At 46.1% G+C, this 18,866-nt stretch overlaps 1 protein-coding gene across 2 annotated transcripts; it reads left to right on the forward strand.

Annotated features, from left to right (window-relative positions):
• RPS15A (ribosomal protein S15a) lies at nucleotides 5,745-12,575 on the forward strand. Of its 2 annotated transcripts, none has more exons than XM_021086554.1 (5): nucleotides 5,745-5,888; nucleotides 6,912-7,049; nucleotides 7,519-7,598; nucleotides 11,013-11,098; nucleotides 12,438-12,574. In XM_021086554.1, the coding sequence occupies exons 2-5, from the start codon at nucleotides 6,917-6,919 to the stop codon at nucleotides 12,529-12,531; spliced, it is 393 nt and encodes a 130-aa protein (XP_020942213.1). In that variant the 5' UTR covers nucleotides 5,745-5,888; nucleotides 6,912-6,916; the 3' UTR covers nucleotides 12,532-12,574. The 2 variants fall into 2 exon arrangements, with proteins under 2 accessions (XP_020942213.1, XP_020942212.1); XM_021086553.1 differs by lacking the exon at nucleotides 5,745-5,888 and adding an exon at nucleotides 5,907-6,463 and having other exon boundaries at nucleotides 12,438-12,575.

Genomic DNA, 18,866 nt, shown 5'->3' on the forward strand with positions numbered 1-18,866 from the left:
GTGTGAAAGGGCCCGCCTGAAAGAAAGGTGAGAACAATGTAGGCTGCAGACAGCACCCGCCAAGGACACCTCTGTACCCCAGGGCCAAGCTCAGAATTTGGTCCCTGAGGTGCTCAGTAATTTGTGGGTGACTTTTTGTTTTGTTTGTTTTAGGGCTGCACCTGCAGTATATGGAAGTTCCCAGGCTAAGGGTCAAATTGGAACTGCAGCTGCCAGCCTAAGCCACAGCCACAGCAATGCAGGATCCGAGCTTCATCTGCTACCTACAACAGAGCTCATAGCAACACCAGATCCTTGACCCACTGAGTAAGGCCAGGGATTGAACCCACTCCTTATGAATGCTAGCTGGGTTCGTAACCTGCTGAACCACAATGGGACCTCTAGGTGGGTGAATTTTGAATGCACTTAGAATTTTTTAGAAACCATAGCCCAGGATTTACCTGGTGCTTAGCAGTTAAGGATCCTGCATTGTCACTGCTTTGGCACGAGTTCCATGTCTGGCCCAGAAATTTTCACATACCAAGGGGAAAAAAAAAAGCAAACAACAAAAACAAAGGAGTGAAGTGACTAAGAAACGAAAGAGGGAGTTCCCATTGTGGCTCAGTGGGCTAAGAACCTGACTAGTATCCATGAGGATGTAAATTTGATCCCTGGCTTTGCTCAGTGGGTTAAGGACCCGCTGTTGCCCAGAGCTGGGGCATAGGTCATGGCTGCTCAGATCTGGCGTTGCCATGGCTGTTGCGCAGGCCAGCAGCTGCAGCTCCAGCCCCTAGCCCAGGACCTTCCATGTGCTGCAGGTGTGGCTGTCATTTTTGTTGTTTTCTAAAGGAAGAAAAAAATAGGGCCCAAATTAGATATTTTTTATCATTGGAGCTCACTGTCTGTACTTAGCGGGTTCTGGGAACAGATTCAATGTCAACGCTCTTGCTCCCCCACCCCCCAAACTGTATGGATACCTACTTTGGCGCCCCCTAGGGGTTGGATGATATCCAGAAAAGGGAAGGCTCAGCCCAGTCACCATAGGTCAGAAATGCAGCTGATTATTACTTCCCAGGCCAGCTTGGCCACTTACTGTGCCAGCTCAGGCCACAGCGCAACTCTGGCCTTGGCACCACCTCTGGCAGGAGTCCTATCATCCCAGAGTTCACAAGACTCCAAGTGGGAATTTGCACATGGCCCTCTGCTCCATTTCCACTTTATCCTTTGCCTAATTCCAACCCGGCCATTGTGAAATGTCTGTTCATCTTTTTTTTTTCTTGCGATGTATAGAATTTCCCAGGCCAGGCGTCAAATTGGAGCTGCAACTGAGGCCATGGCAACACTGAATCTGAGCCACATCTGTGACCTATGCTGCATTTTGCAGCAATACTGGATCCTTAACCCACTGAGCCACAACGGGAACTCCTGTTCATCTTATACGCTCTCCTAGCTCTTGGGGCTGTTAAAATATCTATAGACCACACACCCTGCCCAACATTTCAGGATCAAGCAGGCCTAGATCCCAAAGCCCCACAAGTAATTTAGTAGCTTAGACAAGTTATAAGTGACCATTTGTTTGTTTTGACTTTACAACAAAATTTCAAGACTGAAGTTAGTTGAAGATTGAATTTAGGAATTCCTTTGTGGCCCAGCAAGTTAAGGATCCAGGGTTGTCACTGCCACAACTTGGCTTGCTATCTCAGTGCTGTTTCGATTCTTGGCCCAGGCATTTCTACATGCTCTTGGTGCAGCCAAAAAAGAAAAAACAACAACAACAAGAGCAAGATTAAATTTAGTTTGCTTCCTCATTTGTGAAGTGGGGATAACAGACCGGATCTCACAGGAACATTATGGAATTGCACGTGTTTTGAGGACTCAGAGTTAATCTGCGGGAAGCACTCAGTGGGAGTTAGGAATTGGTAGTTGTTAGCACCCTTCATGACGCAGATCAAATGGCACTTCCTCTGTGAAAGCTTTAGCTACCTCCCAGGCCACCTCCTGTTCCCACAGCACTTCGTATTGGCACCCCGTGTGGCACACTGCCCAGTATCATGTTATTACTTAAGGGATCTCTCTCCATTGGAATCTGGACCTTTTCAGGGGCAGGAACTGATATGTTTGTCCTAACACCTGGCACATGGTAGGCACTCATTAGATGTTTGTTGAATGAAGGGATGAATGAAGTGTATAAAGAGTGGATGGTGGAGTTCCTGTTGTGGCACAGTGGTTAACGAATCCGACTAGGAACCATGAGGTTGCGGGTTCGGTCCCTGCCCCTGCTCAGTGGGTTAACAATCCGGCGTTGCTGTGAGTTGTGGCATAGGTTGCAGACATAGCTCGTATCCCGCGTTGCTGTGGCTGTGGCATAGGCTGGCGGCTACAGCTCTGATTCGACCCCTAGCCTGGGAACCTCCATATGCCGCAGGTGCAGCCCTAGAAAAGACCAAAAAAAAAAAAAAAAGAGAGAGAGAATGGATGGTACTGTTTTTTGTCTTTTTTTTTTTTTGTCCTCCACGTGCACCCATGGCATATGGAAGTTCACAGGCTAGGGGTTGAATCGGAGCTACAGTTGCTGGCCTATGCCACAGCCACAGCAACGCCAGGTCCTTAACCCACTGAACGAGGCCAGGGATCGAACCTGAGTCCTCATGGATACTAGTCGGGTTCCTTACTGCTGTGCCACAACAGGAACTCCTTGTATGGGTCTCTTTTATCTGGGTTATTTCATTCATCCTCACAGTCACTTCGCGTGTTGGTAGTATCATCATTTATTCATCAATGTTACAATAAGTACCTACTGTGATGCTGGATAACTCTTCTAGAAGCTGTGGGTATGGGTGACTTAAAAATATGCACAACCTGGGGAGTTCCCTTTGCGGTGCAGAAGAAACGAATCTGACTAGGATCCATAAGGATGCAGGTTCAATCCCTGACCTTGATCAAGGATCTGGCATTGCCATGAGCTGTGGTGTAGGCTGGCAGCTGCAGTAGCTCTGATTCAACCCCTAGCCTGGGAACTTCCATATGCTGCACTTGCAGCCCTGGAAGAAAAAAAAAAAAAAAAAAGCAAGCACAACCTGAAAGTTGAGAGTTAAGTTTTATTCGGGGCAAAATTAGGACTTAAGCCCAGGAGACAGCATCTCAGGTGGCCCTGAGAAACCAAACCACTACGAGGGGGTAAGGGACGAGCTAGGATATACAGGAGTTTTTGCAACAAAGCATAGGTAGCAGGAACAAAAGATGCCTGGGCTCACTGCAATCATTCCTTTGATATGCACCTCAGCTATTGAGCGCCCGTATCCTGAGTTTTCACAACCTGCAGGACGACCTGCTCTTACCCTTTGAGATGACTGCATTCGAAGATGAGTGTGAAACACAGCCCCAAAGAGGCAAGGGAAATAATATCAGGCCCACATTTTACCAAAGTTTGCTGCTGATCTCCTTAAGGTGGCAACTACTCACAGGGAGCAGACATCACCATGAAGGATTTTTTTTAGTGTTTTTCTAGATAGGAGATGCAAGAATTAGGCACATAAAATCTTCTAAAAATAATCGAACAATCTGAAGACCTGTTCTTCCAGTTTTCCCAAAGCACAGAGAGCCTCGCTCCTGATTTATGCTCTGAGCGGGGTGGAGGGTGGGTGCCTTGGGTTGGTAGCTGCAGAGACTCATGATAGAATCCTTATAGAGGCTGATGGCAGGTGCTGGCAAGTGCCAAACTCCGGTTCACAGTACAGCAGGGAACAAAACCAACCACATCCCCGCTTGCTGAATGGAGACAGACCGTAAATTACACTTGACAATATTTCACATGGTAAATGCTACATAGAAAAATTAAGCAGGGCAGTGGGGTTGGAGGGAGTGGGGAGGAGGCTGTGTGAGTGAGTTTGTGTGATTGAAGACAGACCTGAGGAAAAGGGAGTTGGAGCAAACTTCCTGGTAAACTAGGGGAAGAACATTCACCTTAAAGGGAAAAGCAGATGCAAAGGTCCTGAGGCAGAATATGCTTGAGCATATTTGGAAAGCAAGCAGTGGGAAGAGGTCACTTTTCCTGCGCAAGGAGACTGGTGTGCATCTCAGGGAGGACCCTGTAAGCTTTTGCAAGGAATTTGGATTTTACTGAGTTGATAAGACCCCTTGAAGAGGGCATGGTCTGGCTTAATTTTTTATTTGTTTGTTTGCTTTTGCTTTTTATAGGGCCATATATAGAAGTTCTCAGGCTATAGGTCCAATTGGCTACACCACAGCCACAGCCACAGCCACACCAGATCACACTGAGCAAGGCCAGGGATCGAACCTGCATCTTCATGGATCCTAGTAATCCTCTGAGCCACAACAGTAACTCTAACTGCCACGTGGGAAAGACAGAAGGGAGGGTAAGTGGGAAAGCCTGGAGGAAAGGCTAAAGAAGCAGTTTCAGATTTTAGGTAACTAGCCTGAGGTCACCCAGCTTCAGAAAGAGCAGAGCTAGAATTCACTCCCTCTGGAGCGATCAGACCCCTGACTTCAGGAACAACTTACTGAGTATTTGCCACATGCCAGGGCTTTGACGAGCCCTTTGGCACCTTAGCTCATCTGACCCTAGCAATAACCTTTAAGAGGCTGCACATTTATTTCAAAACACTTGTGGCTTTCTTCCAAACTGTGTTATCTCAGAACTGAGAGAAAAGTCTGAAACTCCAGTAAACAATTTTTTGGGGGGCGGGGGGGGGGGGGACTTTTTAGTGCCGCACCTGAGCCATACGGAGATTCTCAGGCTAGGGGTCAAATTGGAGCTACAGCTGCCGGCCTACACCACAGCTCACGGCAACCCTGGATCCTTAACCCACTGAGTGAGGCCAGGGATCAAACCCTCAACCTCATGGTTCTTAGTCAGATTCATTTCCGCTGCACCACAACTGGAAACTCCAATAATTTCTAACATTTAGGGAGAGTCCAAAAGGAAGCATCAATTTTTAAATTTTTTTTTTTACTTTTTAATTTTTATGGCTGCCCCCACTGCATATGGAAGTTCCCCAGGCCAGAAATTGAATCTCAGCCGCCGCTGCGGCAACACCGTATCCTTTAACCCACTGCAGCCATGTTCGGGGATCCAATCCGCCCCCCCGCAGCCACAAGAGGCACAGCGGGAAAAGTTTTTGACTGCTTTGAAAAAGTCATCCATACACGTTTCCAAGAAACAAAGGGAGAGCTGGCTTCTGCAGCACACTATACTAAAATTGGACCCATGCAGAGAAGATTATCATGGTTCCTCTGCAAGGATGACAAGCAAACTCAAAGAGGTCTTTTTTTTTTTAATTTAAGGAGTTTCTTGGCGGCCTAGCGGTTAGGTTTTGGTGCTTTCACCGCTGCTGTCTGGGTTCAATACCTGGTCTGGGAACTGAGATCCCACATCAAGCTGCAGCAGCAAAAAACCCACAAACACAAGAAAAAACCCCGAACGAATTTCTGTAGGGAAAAAGCAATTCTTCCCATTACCAGTTCCTAACGCCCTCCTCAGAGGCAATTACACATTTCTGCGGGTTCTTCCATAGATACTGTAAATACTTAAGTATCAAAATTTTATAAATGGTGACCAGTTATTGCAGTAAAAACGTGCAAATATCTAGGCTCTTGTCACTTGTTTATTTTAACAGATTAGTTGCTAGAAAGAAATCGATCCGGTGGCTAGCGTTGCCCTTCTATAAACTCCCTCAGATAGCGCCTGGGGTGTTCGATTCCATCCACTCTCTACTGCCCACCCCTGAGGAGACTCCGCCCGTTCACCCACCTCCTTCCGCTAGGCAATCCTTCTTTTGTTGTTTTTTTTGTTTTTGGCGGGGCTTTGAAAGTCTCGCGATAGCCTGACCTCTTCCCATAATTCCGTGCGCTCGCCCCTCCCTTCCTCTTTCCGCCATCTTTCCGTGCCGGTGAGTATCTTTCTCTGAGCGATCCAACTTTATCCGTTCGCTATCGGTGCCATCCTGTGGTCTGAGGCTCGGTCTTGGTTCCCTGCGAGGATGCCGGCGGCCTCCTGTGCCGGGAATACTGGCCTCGCGGGGGTCTGAGCAGGCGGAGGAGAGAGTCATGCTCAGCCGCCCCATGCTCTGCATTCTGGGGAGTCCGGGCTGTGGGGCGCAGGCCGCAGCCCTGGCTGGACCCGGAGCTTTTCGACTGTTCGGTCGACCCGGACCCCCTACGCGATCGGCGATGCCAGTACCGCCCTTAGTAGATGAGGCCCCTCCTTGGCGGGAAGTATCGGAGTCTGGGACCCTAATGGGCCGTACAGCTTCCCATTGCTGCGGCCGCGCTGGGAGCTTGGGAGTCTGAGGCCCCTTCGGCAGGGAAGATTGCACCCTGCTTGGGGTGGAGGTTTGCTGGTGTCTTCTGGGCTCCAGGTTTTCCCCCAGACACTTGTTGAGCTTGAGGAAGCCGGTCGGACTCCTCCTGTTGTCGTTTGAAAGCATGCTTTGGCCCTTGTCCTTAGCTTTCAAAACTTTGTTAGGTAAGTTCGTGTCTGTTGGGATAGAGTCTGATGAGGTGCAAGTAACATACTTGCCACTATGGTATGCTTGCTGTGGGGCATAATTTTGGGTGGCACCTGTACAGTCGTTTTAATAGTTACGGGCGTTAGGAGAAAGTCAAGTGGTATCTTGCGATGTTTAGGACGAGGCCGACACTGAGTTGGTTTATGTAAAGGTCCTGGTGGTTTTCAGAAATTTGGAAATCATCGATGGTGACCATTTGCTCCCTTTCTGAATTAACTGGCCTACCATAGCTGGTGTTTTCATTTTGGTAGGTGACATATTCTTTCGGGGCTACAAGGGAACCAGCCTGTGTAGAGATGGGAACCTTGATAGAGGTAGAAAGAAAAGCATGTGTTAGCCGTGGAATGATTGGGTGTCTGTTAATGGCCATGGCATTAATACCCCTGTTTTGTCTTCCCTGAACAGCCACAATGGTGCGCATGAATGTCCTGGCCGATGCCCTCAAGAGCATCAACAATGCCGAAAAGAGAGGCAAACGCCAGGTTCTTATTAGGCCGTGCTCCAAAGTCATCGTCAGGTTTCTAACTGTGATGATGAAGCATGGTAAGTGTCTTAATGTGTTTTGTTTTGAGGTAAACCTGTTACAGAAAGAGTCCAGTAGAAATTGTAGGGGAGAGGCCTAGGAAGATGGGGGTGAGGTGTCAGTCCTACGTGGGAAGTACTGTAATTGATTTGGGCTGTGGACAGGATAGTCTAGACAAGTGATGCTGTTTAAGAAATGCTAGGGTAGATTAGGACTGTGGGTAAGGAGGAAGTTTGTGACTTGTCCTGCTAGGTGTTTGGCACCTAAAATAGTCGTCTTGTGATAATTGCAGCTGCAGCACCTCATTGAAAGGGCTTTGGGAGCTCCTTGGGGTGGAGTGGAGGATTGCTGAACGTCTTGGGCTTGGGAGTGGGAAGCTATGAAAGGACAGGAAATCATCCCCTTTTTAAAATTTCAGGGTTGATAGTTTTGGGTGTTGCCGTCTAAATATTAAAAATTGTTTTCAATTCAGTGTCTTGTGTTTTATAGGTTACATTGGCGAATTTGAAATCATCGACGATCATAGAGCTGGGAAAATTGTTGTGAACCTCACAGGCAGGCTAAATAAGGTAAGAATTGATTGTCTTCCACATTTAAGAACCTTCAAAGTGGTCTCACATGGTGTTGTGTGTTGTAATTGCCCTTGTAAAATTAAACGGTGCTTCCTTTACCTAGTTAGTTTAAACAGAATTAGGAACTGGTTAAAATTGTTCATTTTTATATCACATTTTACTTTGTTCTCCAGGTAGAATGGTGAGTTGACAATTGCTTGTGGAGTGTGAGGTATCTGAAGGGAGATGTGGAGGCCTGGGGCAAAATGAACAACTGGTGGTTCCTCATTTGCATGGGGGCGGCTAACAAACTGCCCTCATTGGCTTAGACTTGAGCCGAGCCACTCAATGGCCTCTCATTTTGTCAGTGTAAATAACTTTGGTCCTTCGTCTCTGTTGCTGATGGGTATTTTGGACAGAATATGGGGTTCTCTGGATTTTTTTGTTTGTTTATCTTTTTAGGGCCACACCTGTGGCATTTGGAGATTCCCAGGCTAGGGGTTCAGTCGGAGCTTTAGCCCCTGGCCTATGCCAGAGCCACAGCAACTTGGGGATCCAAGCCATGTCTGCTTCCTACACCACAGCTTATGGCAGCACAGGATCCTTAACCCATTGGCCGAGGCCAGGAATCGAACCCACGTCCTCATGGTTGCTAGTCGGGTTTGCTGATTGCTGAGCACGGGAACTCCTGTAGAAATGCTTCTGGTTTTGCTGGTATAGGTGCAGTGTGTGTCTTTGAGGTCTGTTCTCCCTTTCACTTTGACTTGTAAGCTTAATCTAGTGGATCTGTTTGATTTTTTTTATGACTGCGGGTTAAATGTTAACTGATGCATGTTTTGGAGGTCAGGTGTTTGTCTAAAAGCAAGTTGGGGTCTTGAGTTTACTTTCTGTGTTCAGGTTTGAAGCTTTCACGCTTGCAATGTGTAATGTCAGATGAAAACTACTGGACCCCTTTGGGAGAGATTTGAAGTTTCTGAAGGAAATTTGGGGTCTTTGTCTTATGTTTTATTGTAGTCATTAGACCCCAGTCCCAAGGAAGGATTTGGATTCACTCTTCTTTCTCACTCTAACGCTCACAATGTGTTCTTGAAATAGAGGAGAGTGTGTTGGTGTATTTTTTTCGAGTTAAGCTAAGATCTGAGACCAGCTCAAGATCTCAGTAATTGTGGAAGAGCTGGTTTTAGTATATAGTTTATAGAGCAACTTAAAGTTGTCTTGCAGAAGATGTTAAAAAGACAAAACCAGGAGTTCCCATCGTGGCGCAGTGGTTAACGAATCCGACTAGGAACCATGAGGTTGCGGGTTCGGTCCCTGTCCTTGCTCAGTGGGTTAACGATCCGGCGTTGCCGTGAGCTGTGGTGTAGGTTGCAGATGCGGCTCGGATCCCGCGTTGCTGTGGCTCTGGCGTAGGCTGATGGCTACAGCTCCGATTCGACCCTAGCCTGGGAACCTCCATATGCCGAGGGAGCGGCCCAAAGAAATAGCAAAAAAAAGACAAAAAAAAAAAAAAAAAAAAGACAAAACCAAAACGCTTAGTTGGAGAAATCCATTGTAGCACATTTCTCTTCAACATTCACTATACATAGTACTTTGACAGGTTTGAGCAAAGCATGTCCCAAATGGAACTCATTTGTGACATCTTTGTTCCGTGGTACACTAGTTTGAAAAATCCTGGCTAACAGATAGTTGCCACACTTATTACTTAGCTGTCTGAATTCATTTTTGGTTTCTCATTTTTAGTTTTCTTCGTTTATCAGACTTTATTGCCTCAGTTTTCTTTCTGCGGGAATGTCATGGGACTGGGAGGTAGTGTTTGAAGACTATAGATTAACTGAGAAAATTCTGGCCTTGAGCACATCCTCTTAGGATTCATCCGGTTTGGGAGAGGTATGCTGGAATTCTGCTAGTTGAATGAAGGGATTTTTGCTGCTGGAATAAAGAAAGCCTGCCTGTGGTGGTGTAGATAGAGGCCTTAGAAAGGTCTTTGACTGTGGCTTTGGGTTTTTTCTATTCCTGTATTCCTTCAATTCAGTATGGAACTGCCCTTGACACTCAAGTGACATTTGCAGCTTATGAGATGGTGTTATTAAAAAGAGAACTTGTGTGGGCTTCTTGCCCTAGGGCAATTGGGCCTCACAGGTCCATTTTCAGTTTTTATGGGTTCAGATCTGTAGGGAAGGAACTGCCCTGAACTGCACTGAGTTCTAACCTCATGGTTTCTTGTAGTTTACTGTTAAACATCTTGGAATCTTTAATGATTCGTCTTGCATGGATGTGCACACATGTCTGTCTACCTGCACTTGGAGATTTACACTTCAATGGTACTAATCAATCCTGCATGTTCTCACATGATCATTTCTTATGTGGAAATAGCAGACTTTCTGCATTGATATTTTCAATGCGTGAGATGTGAGTCGGGCGTCGGGTGTCACATTTAGCTCTGAAGAACCTTTTGATCCCCTATTTTTCACCCAGTTGATCTAGTCGTAGAACCTATGTGAACCCTTAGGTAAGTTCAGGTAGCCTTTTAGAAGATGTTTGATGTTTTGTTGTGTTTTATGATCTAGATGTGATTGATTAAAGTACAGTGCTTTGGCTCTTAGCTCTCACTTTGGAGGATAGTTGTCGTGTTCCAGTAACAAGCAGGTGGGATAACTTACCTCTTTCTGCCTTATCTCCATTTTGCTAGATTAGTAAGCTTGACTATAATTTTTTAAGTTAATTTTTTAGGGCTGCACCTGCGGAATATGGAAGTTCCCAGGGAAATGGTCAAATTGGAGCTACAGCTGCCAGCCTATACCATAGCTCACAGCAATTCTGGATCCTTAAGTCACTTAGTGAGGCCAGGGATCAAACCTCCATCCTGTTGGATACTAATTGGATTCTTAACCCACTGAGCCACAACGCGAGCTCCTTGATCACAATTTTATTTGTCAGAGTTCTTTAAAATCTGGTTGTTTGTGTGGGGACAGCTCTGCAGGCTATGGGGATGTATGTACACTAGTGACTGCCATGTGTTATCTTAGTGACGGGGGCGGGGGCTCTTTTTGTCTTTTTAGGGCTGTACCCGTGGCACATGGAGGTTCCCAGCCTACGGGTCCAATCAGAGCTGCAGCCACTGGCCACAGCCACAGCAACGCCAGATCTGCACCACAACTGACTTACATCATGGCTCAAGGCAAGGCCAGATCCTTAATCCACTGAACGAGGCCACGGATTGAACCCGCAACCTCATGGTTCCTAGTTGGATTGTTTCCGCTGCATCATGATGGAAACTCCTTTAAATTGCTTTTTAAACCAGGCAGGCATAGTCTTAATTCAGTATGTTTTTCAGATGGCATTTATATCAAAGATTGCACGGAGTAGTTATGCATTAAATGTTGTTGGTTGGTTTATGTGACTTGTAAATGCTTTTTCTGTTATGTTTTACAGTGTGGAGTTATCAGTCCAAGGTTTGATGTGCAACTCAAAGATCTAGAAAAATGGCAGAATAACCTGCTCCCATCCCGTCAGTTTGGGTGAGTTGATTTTCCTCATTTAAAAAGAAGTTAATGCTATGCATTGCTGTGATGCAGTTTGACTTGGGTTTTTTTCCAAGTTCTGGCAGTAGTAGTTATCTCCATTCAACCAGCTTGACCTCAGGATTGACTCCTGTGTCGCCATATCTCATGTGTTAGGGGCTAGCTTCTGAGAGGCATCTTAGGGCTGAGAGACAGCACATTTGTGTGCCCTTTAATGTCTGCTCTTTTGGCTCAGTGCATATAGTTCATATGTGTTTGCTGTGAATCTACTCCTATGGCCAGAATCACTTCTGAACCACAGGCTTCTGGGGAGATTCAATTTGAAAATCTTCATCCTTGGTTCCAATTCTTGACTGCCATGGGCATTCAAGCCTCGATTTCTTCATCTTAAAAAAATGATAGTAGTTTTCTTAATAAGTTGTATAACCATCTGATTTAGTTCTGGCAAAGCACTTTAAGATCTGACATAGTAAGCCCTTTACCTGTTTGTGGTTAAGAGCTTAAGCTCCCAGACATGTTTGGTGATGCTGAATTCACTCCCATTTCATGGTTATTGTATAATAGGTATAGTTTTGAGTGAGTCACTTCTGATTATAATTATGATACGGATTTTAATGCCCACAGTTGACTTTCTACCTTCTGTGTCTTAACTTGGTCCCCACAGTAACCCATGAGGTTGCCAGATTAGGTGGGACACTCTACAGTAGTAGCTTGCCTGGGATCATACTTGGAGTAAGCAGCAGAAACAATTCAGTCAAGTTTATATCAATACTTTAATGCTTTAAACTCCATGTCTCCTTGAGAGCAGAAAGTGACATTTTGAAGTTAATGTCCCAGTCTTTGTTTTTACTTTTTTTTTTCCCCCCTGGGCTGCCCCCCTGGCGAATGGAGGTTCCCAGGCTAGAGGTCAAATCAGAGCTATAGCTGCCAGCCTACATCACAGCCACAGCAACACCAGGTCCAAGCCAAATCTGCGACCCATACCACAGCTCACAGCAACTCCGGATCCCTAACCCACTGCTCGAGGCCAGGGATCAAACCTGCATCCTCATGGATACTGGTCAGATTAGTTTCTGCTGAGCCACGATGGGAACTCCAGTCTTTGTTTTTAGACAGCATTGTTTCTTATTGTTAGCTGAGGGCAGGGCTCTGAGTGTGTATGTATCGCTGAGGTCTCTGGGTTTAGGTCTCCTGGTTCTCAGAGCCATGCCAGCCCGTGTAAGCAGCTTTAGTCTGCGTGTCCCTTTTGGGAAGGCATCTTAAGCACTGATGAATGTTGGTGTTTTGCTATACCAGAAAGCAGCTCCATGTTGAACTATTTTTTTAAACTCTGTAGGTTCATTGTACTTACAACCTCAGCTGGCATCATGGACCATGAAGAAGCAAGACGAAAACACACAGGAGGGAAAATCCTTGGATTCTTTTTCTAGGGATGTAATACATATGTGCAAATAAAATGGCTCAGTGGACTTTGGTGCTTCCGTCAGTCATGTTTTGAGCTTTTTTACAGCAAAGTGGAAAGAGCGTCTGAGGGAGTGTACAGCCTCTGTTAAATGGTGACTGCTGTTTCCCCGAAGTACAAGAAAATTTTGACTTAGGATAACTTTGTGATAACCATCACCCTCGTGGCTCACCGGAGGAGGGGGTGTCTGGCTTTGGATGGTTGTTTCTGGGTTGGGGTCCCATGGTGAAGCTGTTCCTTTCTGGAGTCTTATTTTAGCCCTGGAAGGAGTGGTGGTCTTCCTCTTAGCTTGGTACAGTTCCCGTTTCATGCCCTGAAAATTCGACATGGCTACAGTTGGCTGTGTAAGTGCTCATAAGGAAGCAGATAAGTAGAGCCGCACAACTCACTCATCTCAGGAGTTCCCGTCGTGGCGCAGTGGTTAACGAATCCGACTAGGAACCATGAGGTTGCGGGTTCGGTCCCTGCCCCTGCTCAGTGGGTTAACGATCCTGCGTTGCCGTGAGCTGTGGTGTAGGTTGCAGACGTGGCTCGGATCCCGCATTGCTGTGGCTCTGGCGTAGGCCGGTGGCTACAGCTCCGATTAGACCCCTAGCCTGGGAACCTCCATATGCTGCAGGAGCGGCCCAAAGAAATAGCAAAAAGACAAAAAGACAAAAAAAAAAAAAAAAAGACTCATCTCAAAAAAGTAAGCTTGTTTGGCATATCTGACGTTTTAGCAGTCTGTCTTTATAAAATGTCATTTAAAAAGGAACATCTTAAACTATTTTTACTGTTACCAAGTGTAACACCGTCAGCTGTATGTATTCTGGGCTTGGGGAGAATTCATGTTTTCTGGACCATTTCACCTGAGAAGTGTGGGTAAGAGCTCAACTACCAAAGAGGGCAGGATGGCTATGAAACAGACCAGGTAGGGTGTGCGCTCTTTTTTTTTTAAAGGGCCACACCCACACCATGTGGAAGTTCCCAGGCTAGGGGGTTGAATCAGAGGTGTAGCTGCCAGCCTACAACCACAACCACAGCAGTGCAAGGCTCTGAGCTGCTTCTGTGACCTACACCCCACTCGGCATCACCAGATCCTTAGCCCACTGAGTGAGGCCAGGGATCAAACCCATGTCCTTATAGGTACTAGTCGGTTTCATTTCTGCTGAACCACAGTGGGAATTCTCTAAGAGCAGTGCTGTCCAGTATGAATGTTAATAAGAGCCAAATGTATAATTAAACCTGTAGTCACATTAAGACAAGTAAAGAGAAATCTTTGGCTTTTTTTTTTTTTTTTTTTTTTTAACATTTTGATTTTAAAATGTTAAGTTGCCACTGTGGCAGCAGTGGGATCTGTGGAGTCTGGTGCCAGGACACAGGTTAGTGGGTTATAGGATCTGGTGTCTCAGATCTGATCCCTGGCCCAGGAACTCCATATTGCCGGCCTACACCACAGCCACGGCAAGGCCAGATCCTTAATCCACTGAGCGAGGCCAAGGATTGAACCTGCAATGCAACCTCATGGTTCCTAGTTGGATTGTTTCCGCTGTGCCATGATGGGAACTCCTTTAAATTGCTTCTTAAACCAGGCAGGCATAGTCTTAATTCAGTGTTTTTCAGACAGCATTTGTATCAAAGATTGCACACAGTAGTTATGCATTAAATGTTGGTTTATGTGACCTGAGTTGTAAATGCTGCTGTGTCTCAGATCTGATCCCTGGCCCAGGAACTCCGTGTGCCGCAGGGTGGCCAGGGAGAACTGTGGGGAGCTCCCAGGAGTGTGCTTTTTGGCCAAGGGGGCGGACTTGTGGGAGGGTGAATAGGTGCCTAGGGAGAGAAGGTCCATGTCCAGCTGTGCTTCCAGCACCACTGCTCCCAAAGCAGAGAAGATGCAGTGTCGCTTTTCCTTGGGGCATCTAAGTCCGTGTCTGGGAAGCCCACAGATTGGATTCGATTAATTTTTTTTCCTTTTTTTTTTTTTTTTTTTGTCTGTTTAGGACCACATCCATGACATATGAAGGCTCCCAGGCTAGGGATCGAATTGTAGCTGTAGCTGCCAACCTACACCACAGCTCATGGCAATGCCGGATCCTTAACCCACTGAGCTAGGCCAGGGATTCAACCTGCATCTTCATGGATGCTAGTCAGATTGCTTTCCACTGAGCCACGATGGGAACTCCCTAATTTTCTTTCTTACTGGTCCCATCTGTCCCATGAGACCATAGCCTTGAGGGCAACCCAGCCAGGAGGGTAACCCAGTCGCTGTATAATGGAATGTAAGGGAGGGTCGGGGTTTAACAATGAACTTGACAGTAGAAAGAACTGTGGGTCTATAGCTTGGCCTTCAGTGATGTCATAAGTGAAAATGAATGATGATGATGACAACCCTGCTTGTACTGTGCACACTGCATTCCGGACACTTACTCATATAACTCATTTAATTTTCATATCACTGTCACAGGGTGGTAACGTAATATGCATTTTACAGATGAGGTTGTGGAGGTGCAGGGAAGTCAAGTCATTCGTACAGCTAGTATTTGCAGGAGGCAGATTCAGACCCTGGCCTCTGTTTTAACCACTGCACTGCACTGGCTTCTCCAGTTTATGAGGATTAAATGGGTGAACACATAAAGAGCTTAGTCCAGTGTCTGGCACAGGATAAGTGTTTAGAAAATTGTAACAGCTATTATCAGGTCAGAATCCCAACATCTTAAGTGGGGGTTTTCTCCAACTCTGTTAAGGTCAGGTATGCTTGGGTAAACAACCACTTTTAAGAGGGAATGGGGGAGTTCCTGTCGAGGCTCAGCAGAAACAAATCTGACTGGTATCCATGAGAATGCAGGTTCTATCTCTGGCCTCGCTCAGTGGGTCGGGGATCCAGCATTGCTGTGAGCTGTGGTGTAGGTTGCAGACTCTGCTCAGATCTGGTGTTGCTATGGCTGTGGTGTAGGCCAGTGGCTACAGCTCTGATTCAACCCCTAGTCTGGGAACTGCCATATGCTGTGGGTGCGGCCCTAAAAAGACTAAATAAATAAATAAATAAATAAGGAATGGGGAACCTGGTTTTGCAACTATCTGTTGAACTGGTGGATCTTAGAAAAAATGCAGTTTTTTATTTTCTTTGTTTCTTTCCTGTAAGATAGAACACATGGGGAAGAAACTAGTGATTCATATTTTCTGCTGCTTTGGCTTGTGACTGAATGGGAATTTGCATTACTTAATGTCTGACTTTTTCCTTGGGAATCAAAATAAGTTTCCTATTTAATTATTAAGCAAATCTCACAGCCAGATAATCCTCTTATTTTTTACAAGTGGGATTTTCCTTGGAGGAGGGTGTCTGGATTCCCTGAGTGGTTGATCCCTCTCATGTCCTCCGTTTCCACTGTCCTTGTCTGGGCAGGAAGTTAAATTCCCTCATTCATGGATTAGAAGCTTCCAAGTGGCATTTTGGGAGACTTTGACCTTGGAAGCTGGGAGTGAATTCTCTTTTTTTGTCTTTTTATAGCCTCACTTGAGGCATATGGAAGTTCCTTACCTGAGGAGTTCAATCGGAGCTGCAGCTGCTGGCCTGCATCAGAGCCCCTGCAACATGGGATGTGAGCTACACCCTTGACCTATCCTCCAGCTTGCGGCAATGCTAGATCGTTAACCCACTGAACGAGGCCAGGTATCAAACCTGCATCCTCATGGTTACTAGTTGGGTTCAAAATCCATTGAGCCATAACGGGAACTCCTGGAAGTGAATTCTTTTTTGTCTTTTTGCCATTTCTTGGGCCGCTCCTGTGGTATATGAAGTTTCCCAGGCTAGGGGTCGAATGAGAGCTGTAGCCACCAGCCTACGCCAGAGCCACAGCAACGCGGGATCCAAACCGCATCTGCAACCTACACCACAGCTCACGGCAACGCCGGATCGTTAACCCACTGAGCAAGGGCAGGGATCGAACCCGCAACCTCATGGTTCTTAGTTGGATTCGTTAACCACTGCGCCCCGACGGAAACTCCTAGAAGTGAATTCTTAACATTCATCAGCTGTGGGATAAGAGTTTGTGCCCCCTGCTTGTTCTTCAATCCATCAGCTTTGGACATGGTCACACAGGCCATACTTTGAGCAGAGCTTGGGCCTGGGGTCAGTGGAGACAAACACAAAGGGATCAGAACATCGTGTGAGGTCCAGTGTGAACTGCGCCCTTAGTCAGCCGTCTTCTGTCCCTTCTTCCTCCTGTGCCGTTTGATACATGTATACATTGAAATGACTACAACTCATTTGTCACCTCACTTAAGTGCTTTTTTTTTTTTCCCCCCTTGGTGGTGAGATTGCTTAAGATCTATTCTCTTCGCAAACTTCAAGGATATAGTATTATTGGGGAGTTCCTGTCCTGGCACAGTGGTTAGCAAACTTGCCCTAGCATTCATGAGGACTCGGTTCAATCCCTGGCCTCGCTCAGTTAGTTAAGGAGCCAGAGTATCTGTGAGATGTGGTGTAGGTCGCAGATGCAGCTCAGATCCTGGGTTGCTGTGGCTCTGGTGTAGGTTGGCGGCTATAGCTCGGGTTGGACCCTTAGCCTGGGAACCTCCATATGCCACAGGTGTGGCCCTAAAAGACCAAAAATAAATAAATAAAATAAAATAACTATAATAGTCATGCTGTACATTGGAGCCTCAGAGCTTCAGAACTTATTCATCTCATAACTGAAATTTTGAATGCCTTGACTACTAACCCATAGTACTATCCCATAGTATCCCATATACTCCACCCCTGAGGCCCTGGCAGCCACCGTTCTATGCTCTCTGTGTCTAAATATATACATATATATTTAGGTTCCAGATATACATGTGATATACAGTGTTTGTCTTTTTCTGTTTGGCTTATTCACTTAGGACATAAATGCCCACCAGTTTCATCCGTGGTGTTGCAAATAGAGGGATTTCCCTCCTTTTTAAACAAAAACAAATTTTTTTTTTTGGTCTTTTCTAGGGCCACACCTGCAGCATATGGAGGTTCCCAGGCTAGGGGTCTAATCGGAGTTGTAGCCTCTGGCCTACACCACAGCCACAGCAACACCAGATCCTTAATCCACTGAGAGAGGCCAGGATTGCACCTGTGTCCTCATGGATACTAGTCAGGTTCGTTAACCACTGAGCCACAAGGAGTAACTCCAATAATAAGCATCTTAACAGGTGTAGGGTAATAGCCCATCCTGGTTTTGACTTTCATTTCACTGACTGGTAATGTTGAGCATCTTTTTGTGTACCTCTTGGCCATTCGTATGTCTTTTTTTGAAAAATGTCTATCAGATCTTTTGCTCATTTTTGTTTTCTTTGTCTTTTGTATGTCTCCATATGGTGCAGCACATGGAGGTTTCCAAGCTAGGGGTCCAATTGAAGCTGTAGCTACCGGCCTATACCACCGCATCTGCAACCTTCACCACAGCTCATGGCTGGATCCTTAACCCACTGAGCAAGGCCAGGGATCAAACTTGTGTCCTCATGAATACTAGTTGGGTTTGTTAGCCACTGAGCCATGATGGGAACTCCGAGAACTCCATTTTAACAATATTAATACTTTCAGTCCATAAACATGGGATACTTTTTCATTTATTCATATCTTCTATTTATTTTAATGTCTTACAGTTTTTAACTTTTCATCTCCTTGGTTAAATTTAACCTAAGGATTTTATTGGTTTTTTTTTTTTTTTTTTTTTTTTTTTTTGTCTTTTGTCTTTTTGTTGTTGTTGTTGCTATTTCTTGGGCCGCTCCTGCGGCATATGGAGGTTCCCAGGCTAGGGGTCGAATCGGAGCTGTAGCCACCGGCCTACGCCAGAGCCACAGCAATGCGGGATCCGAGCCGCGTCTGCAACCTACACCACAGCTCATGGCAACGCCGGATCCTTAACCCACTGAGCAAGGGCAGGGACCGAACCCGCAACCTCATGGTTCCTAGTCGGATTCGTTAACCACTGCGCCACGACGGGAACTCCGGATTTTATTTTTTTGATGTTCTTGTCAGAGGGATTTCTTTCTTTCTTTCTTTCTTTTTATTGCCCCTACCCATGGCATATAGAAGTTCCCAGACCTGGGGTCAAATCAGAGCTGCAGCTGCCAGCCTACACCACAGCCACAGCAATGCCAGATCTGAGCCGTGTCTGCAGCTCCTCTGCAGCTCATGGCAATGCTGGATCCTTAACCCAATAAGTAGGGCAAGGAATGGAACCCATGTCCACATGGATACTAGTCAGTTTCATTACTGCTGAGCCACAGTGGGAACTCCCTACTTAATATATTTAGATGCTCCAGTATTGGTGCATGCATATTTATAATTGC

This window comes from Sus scrofa, chromosome 3 (genome assembly GCF_000003025.6).
Source record: "Sus scrofa isolate TJ Tabasco breed Duroc chromosome 3, Sscrofa11.1, whole genome shotgun sequence".
Taxonomy (NCBI): Eukaryota; Metazoa; Chordata; class Mammalia; order Artiodactyla; family Suidae; genus Sus; species Sus scrofa.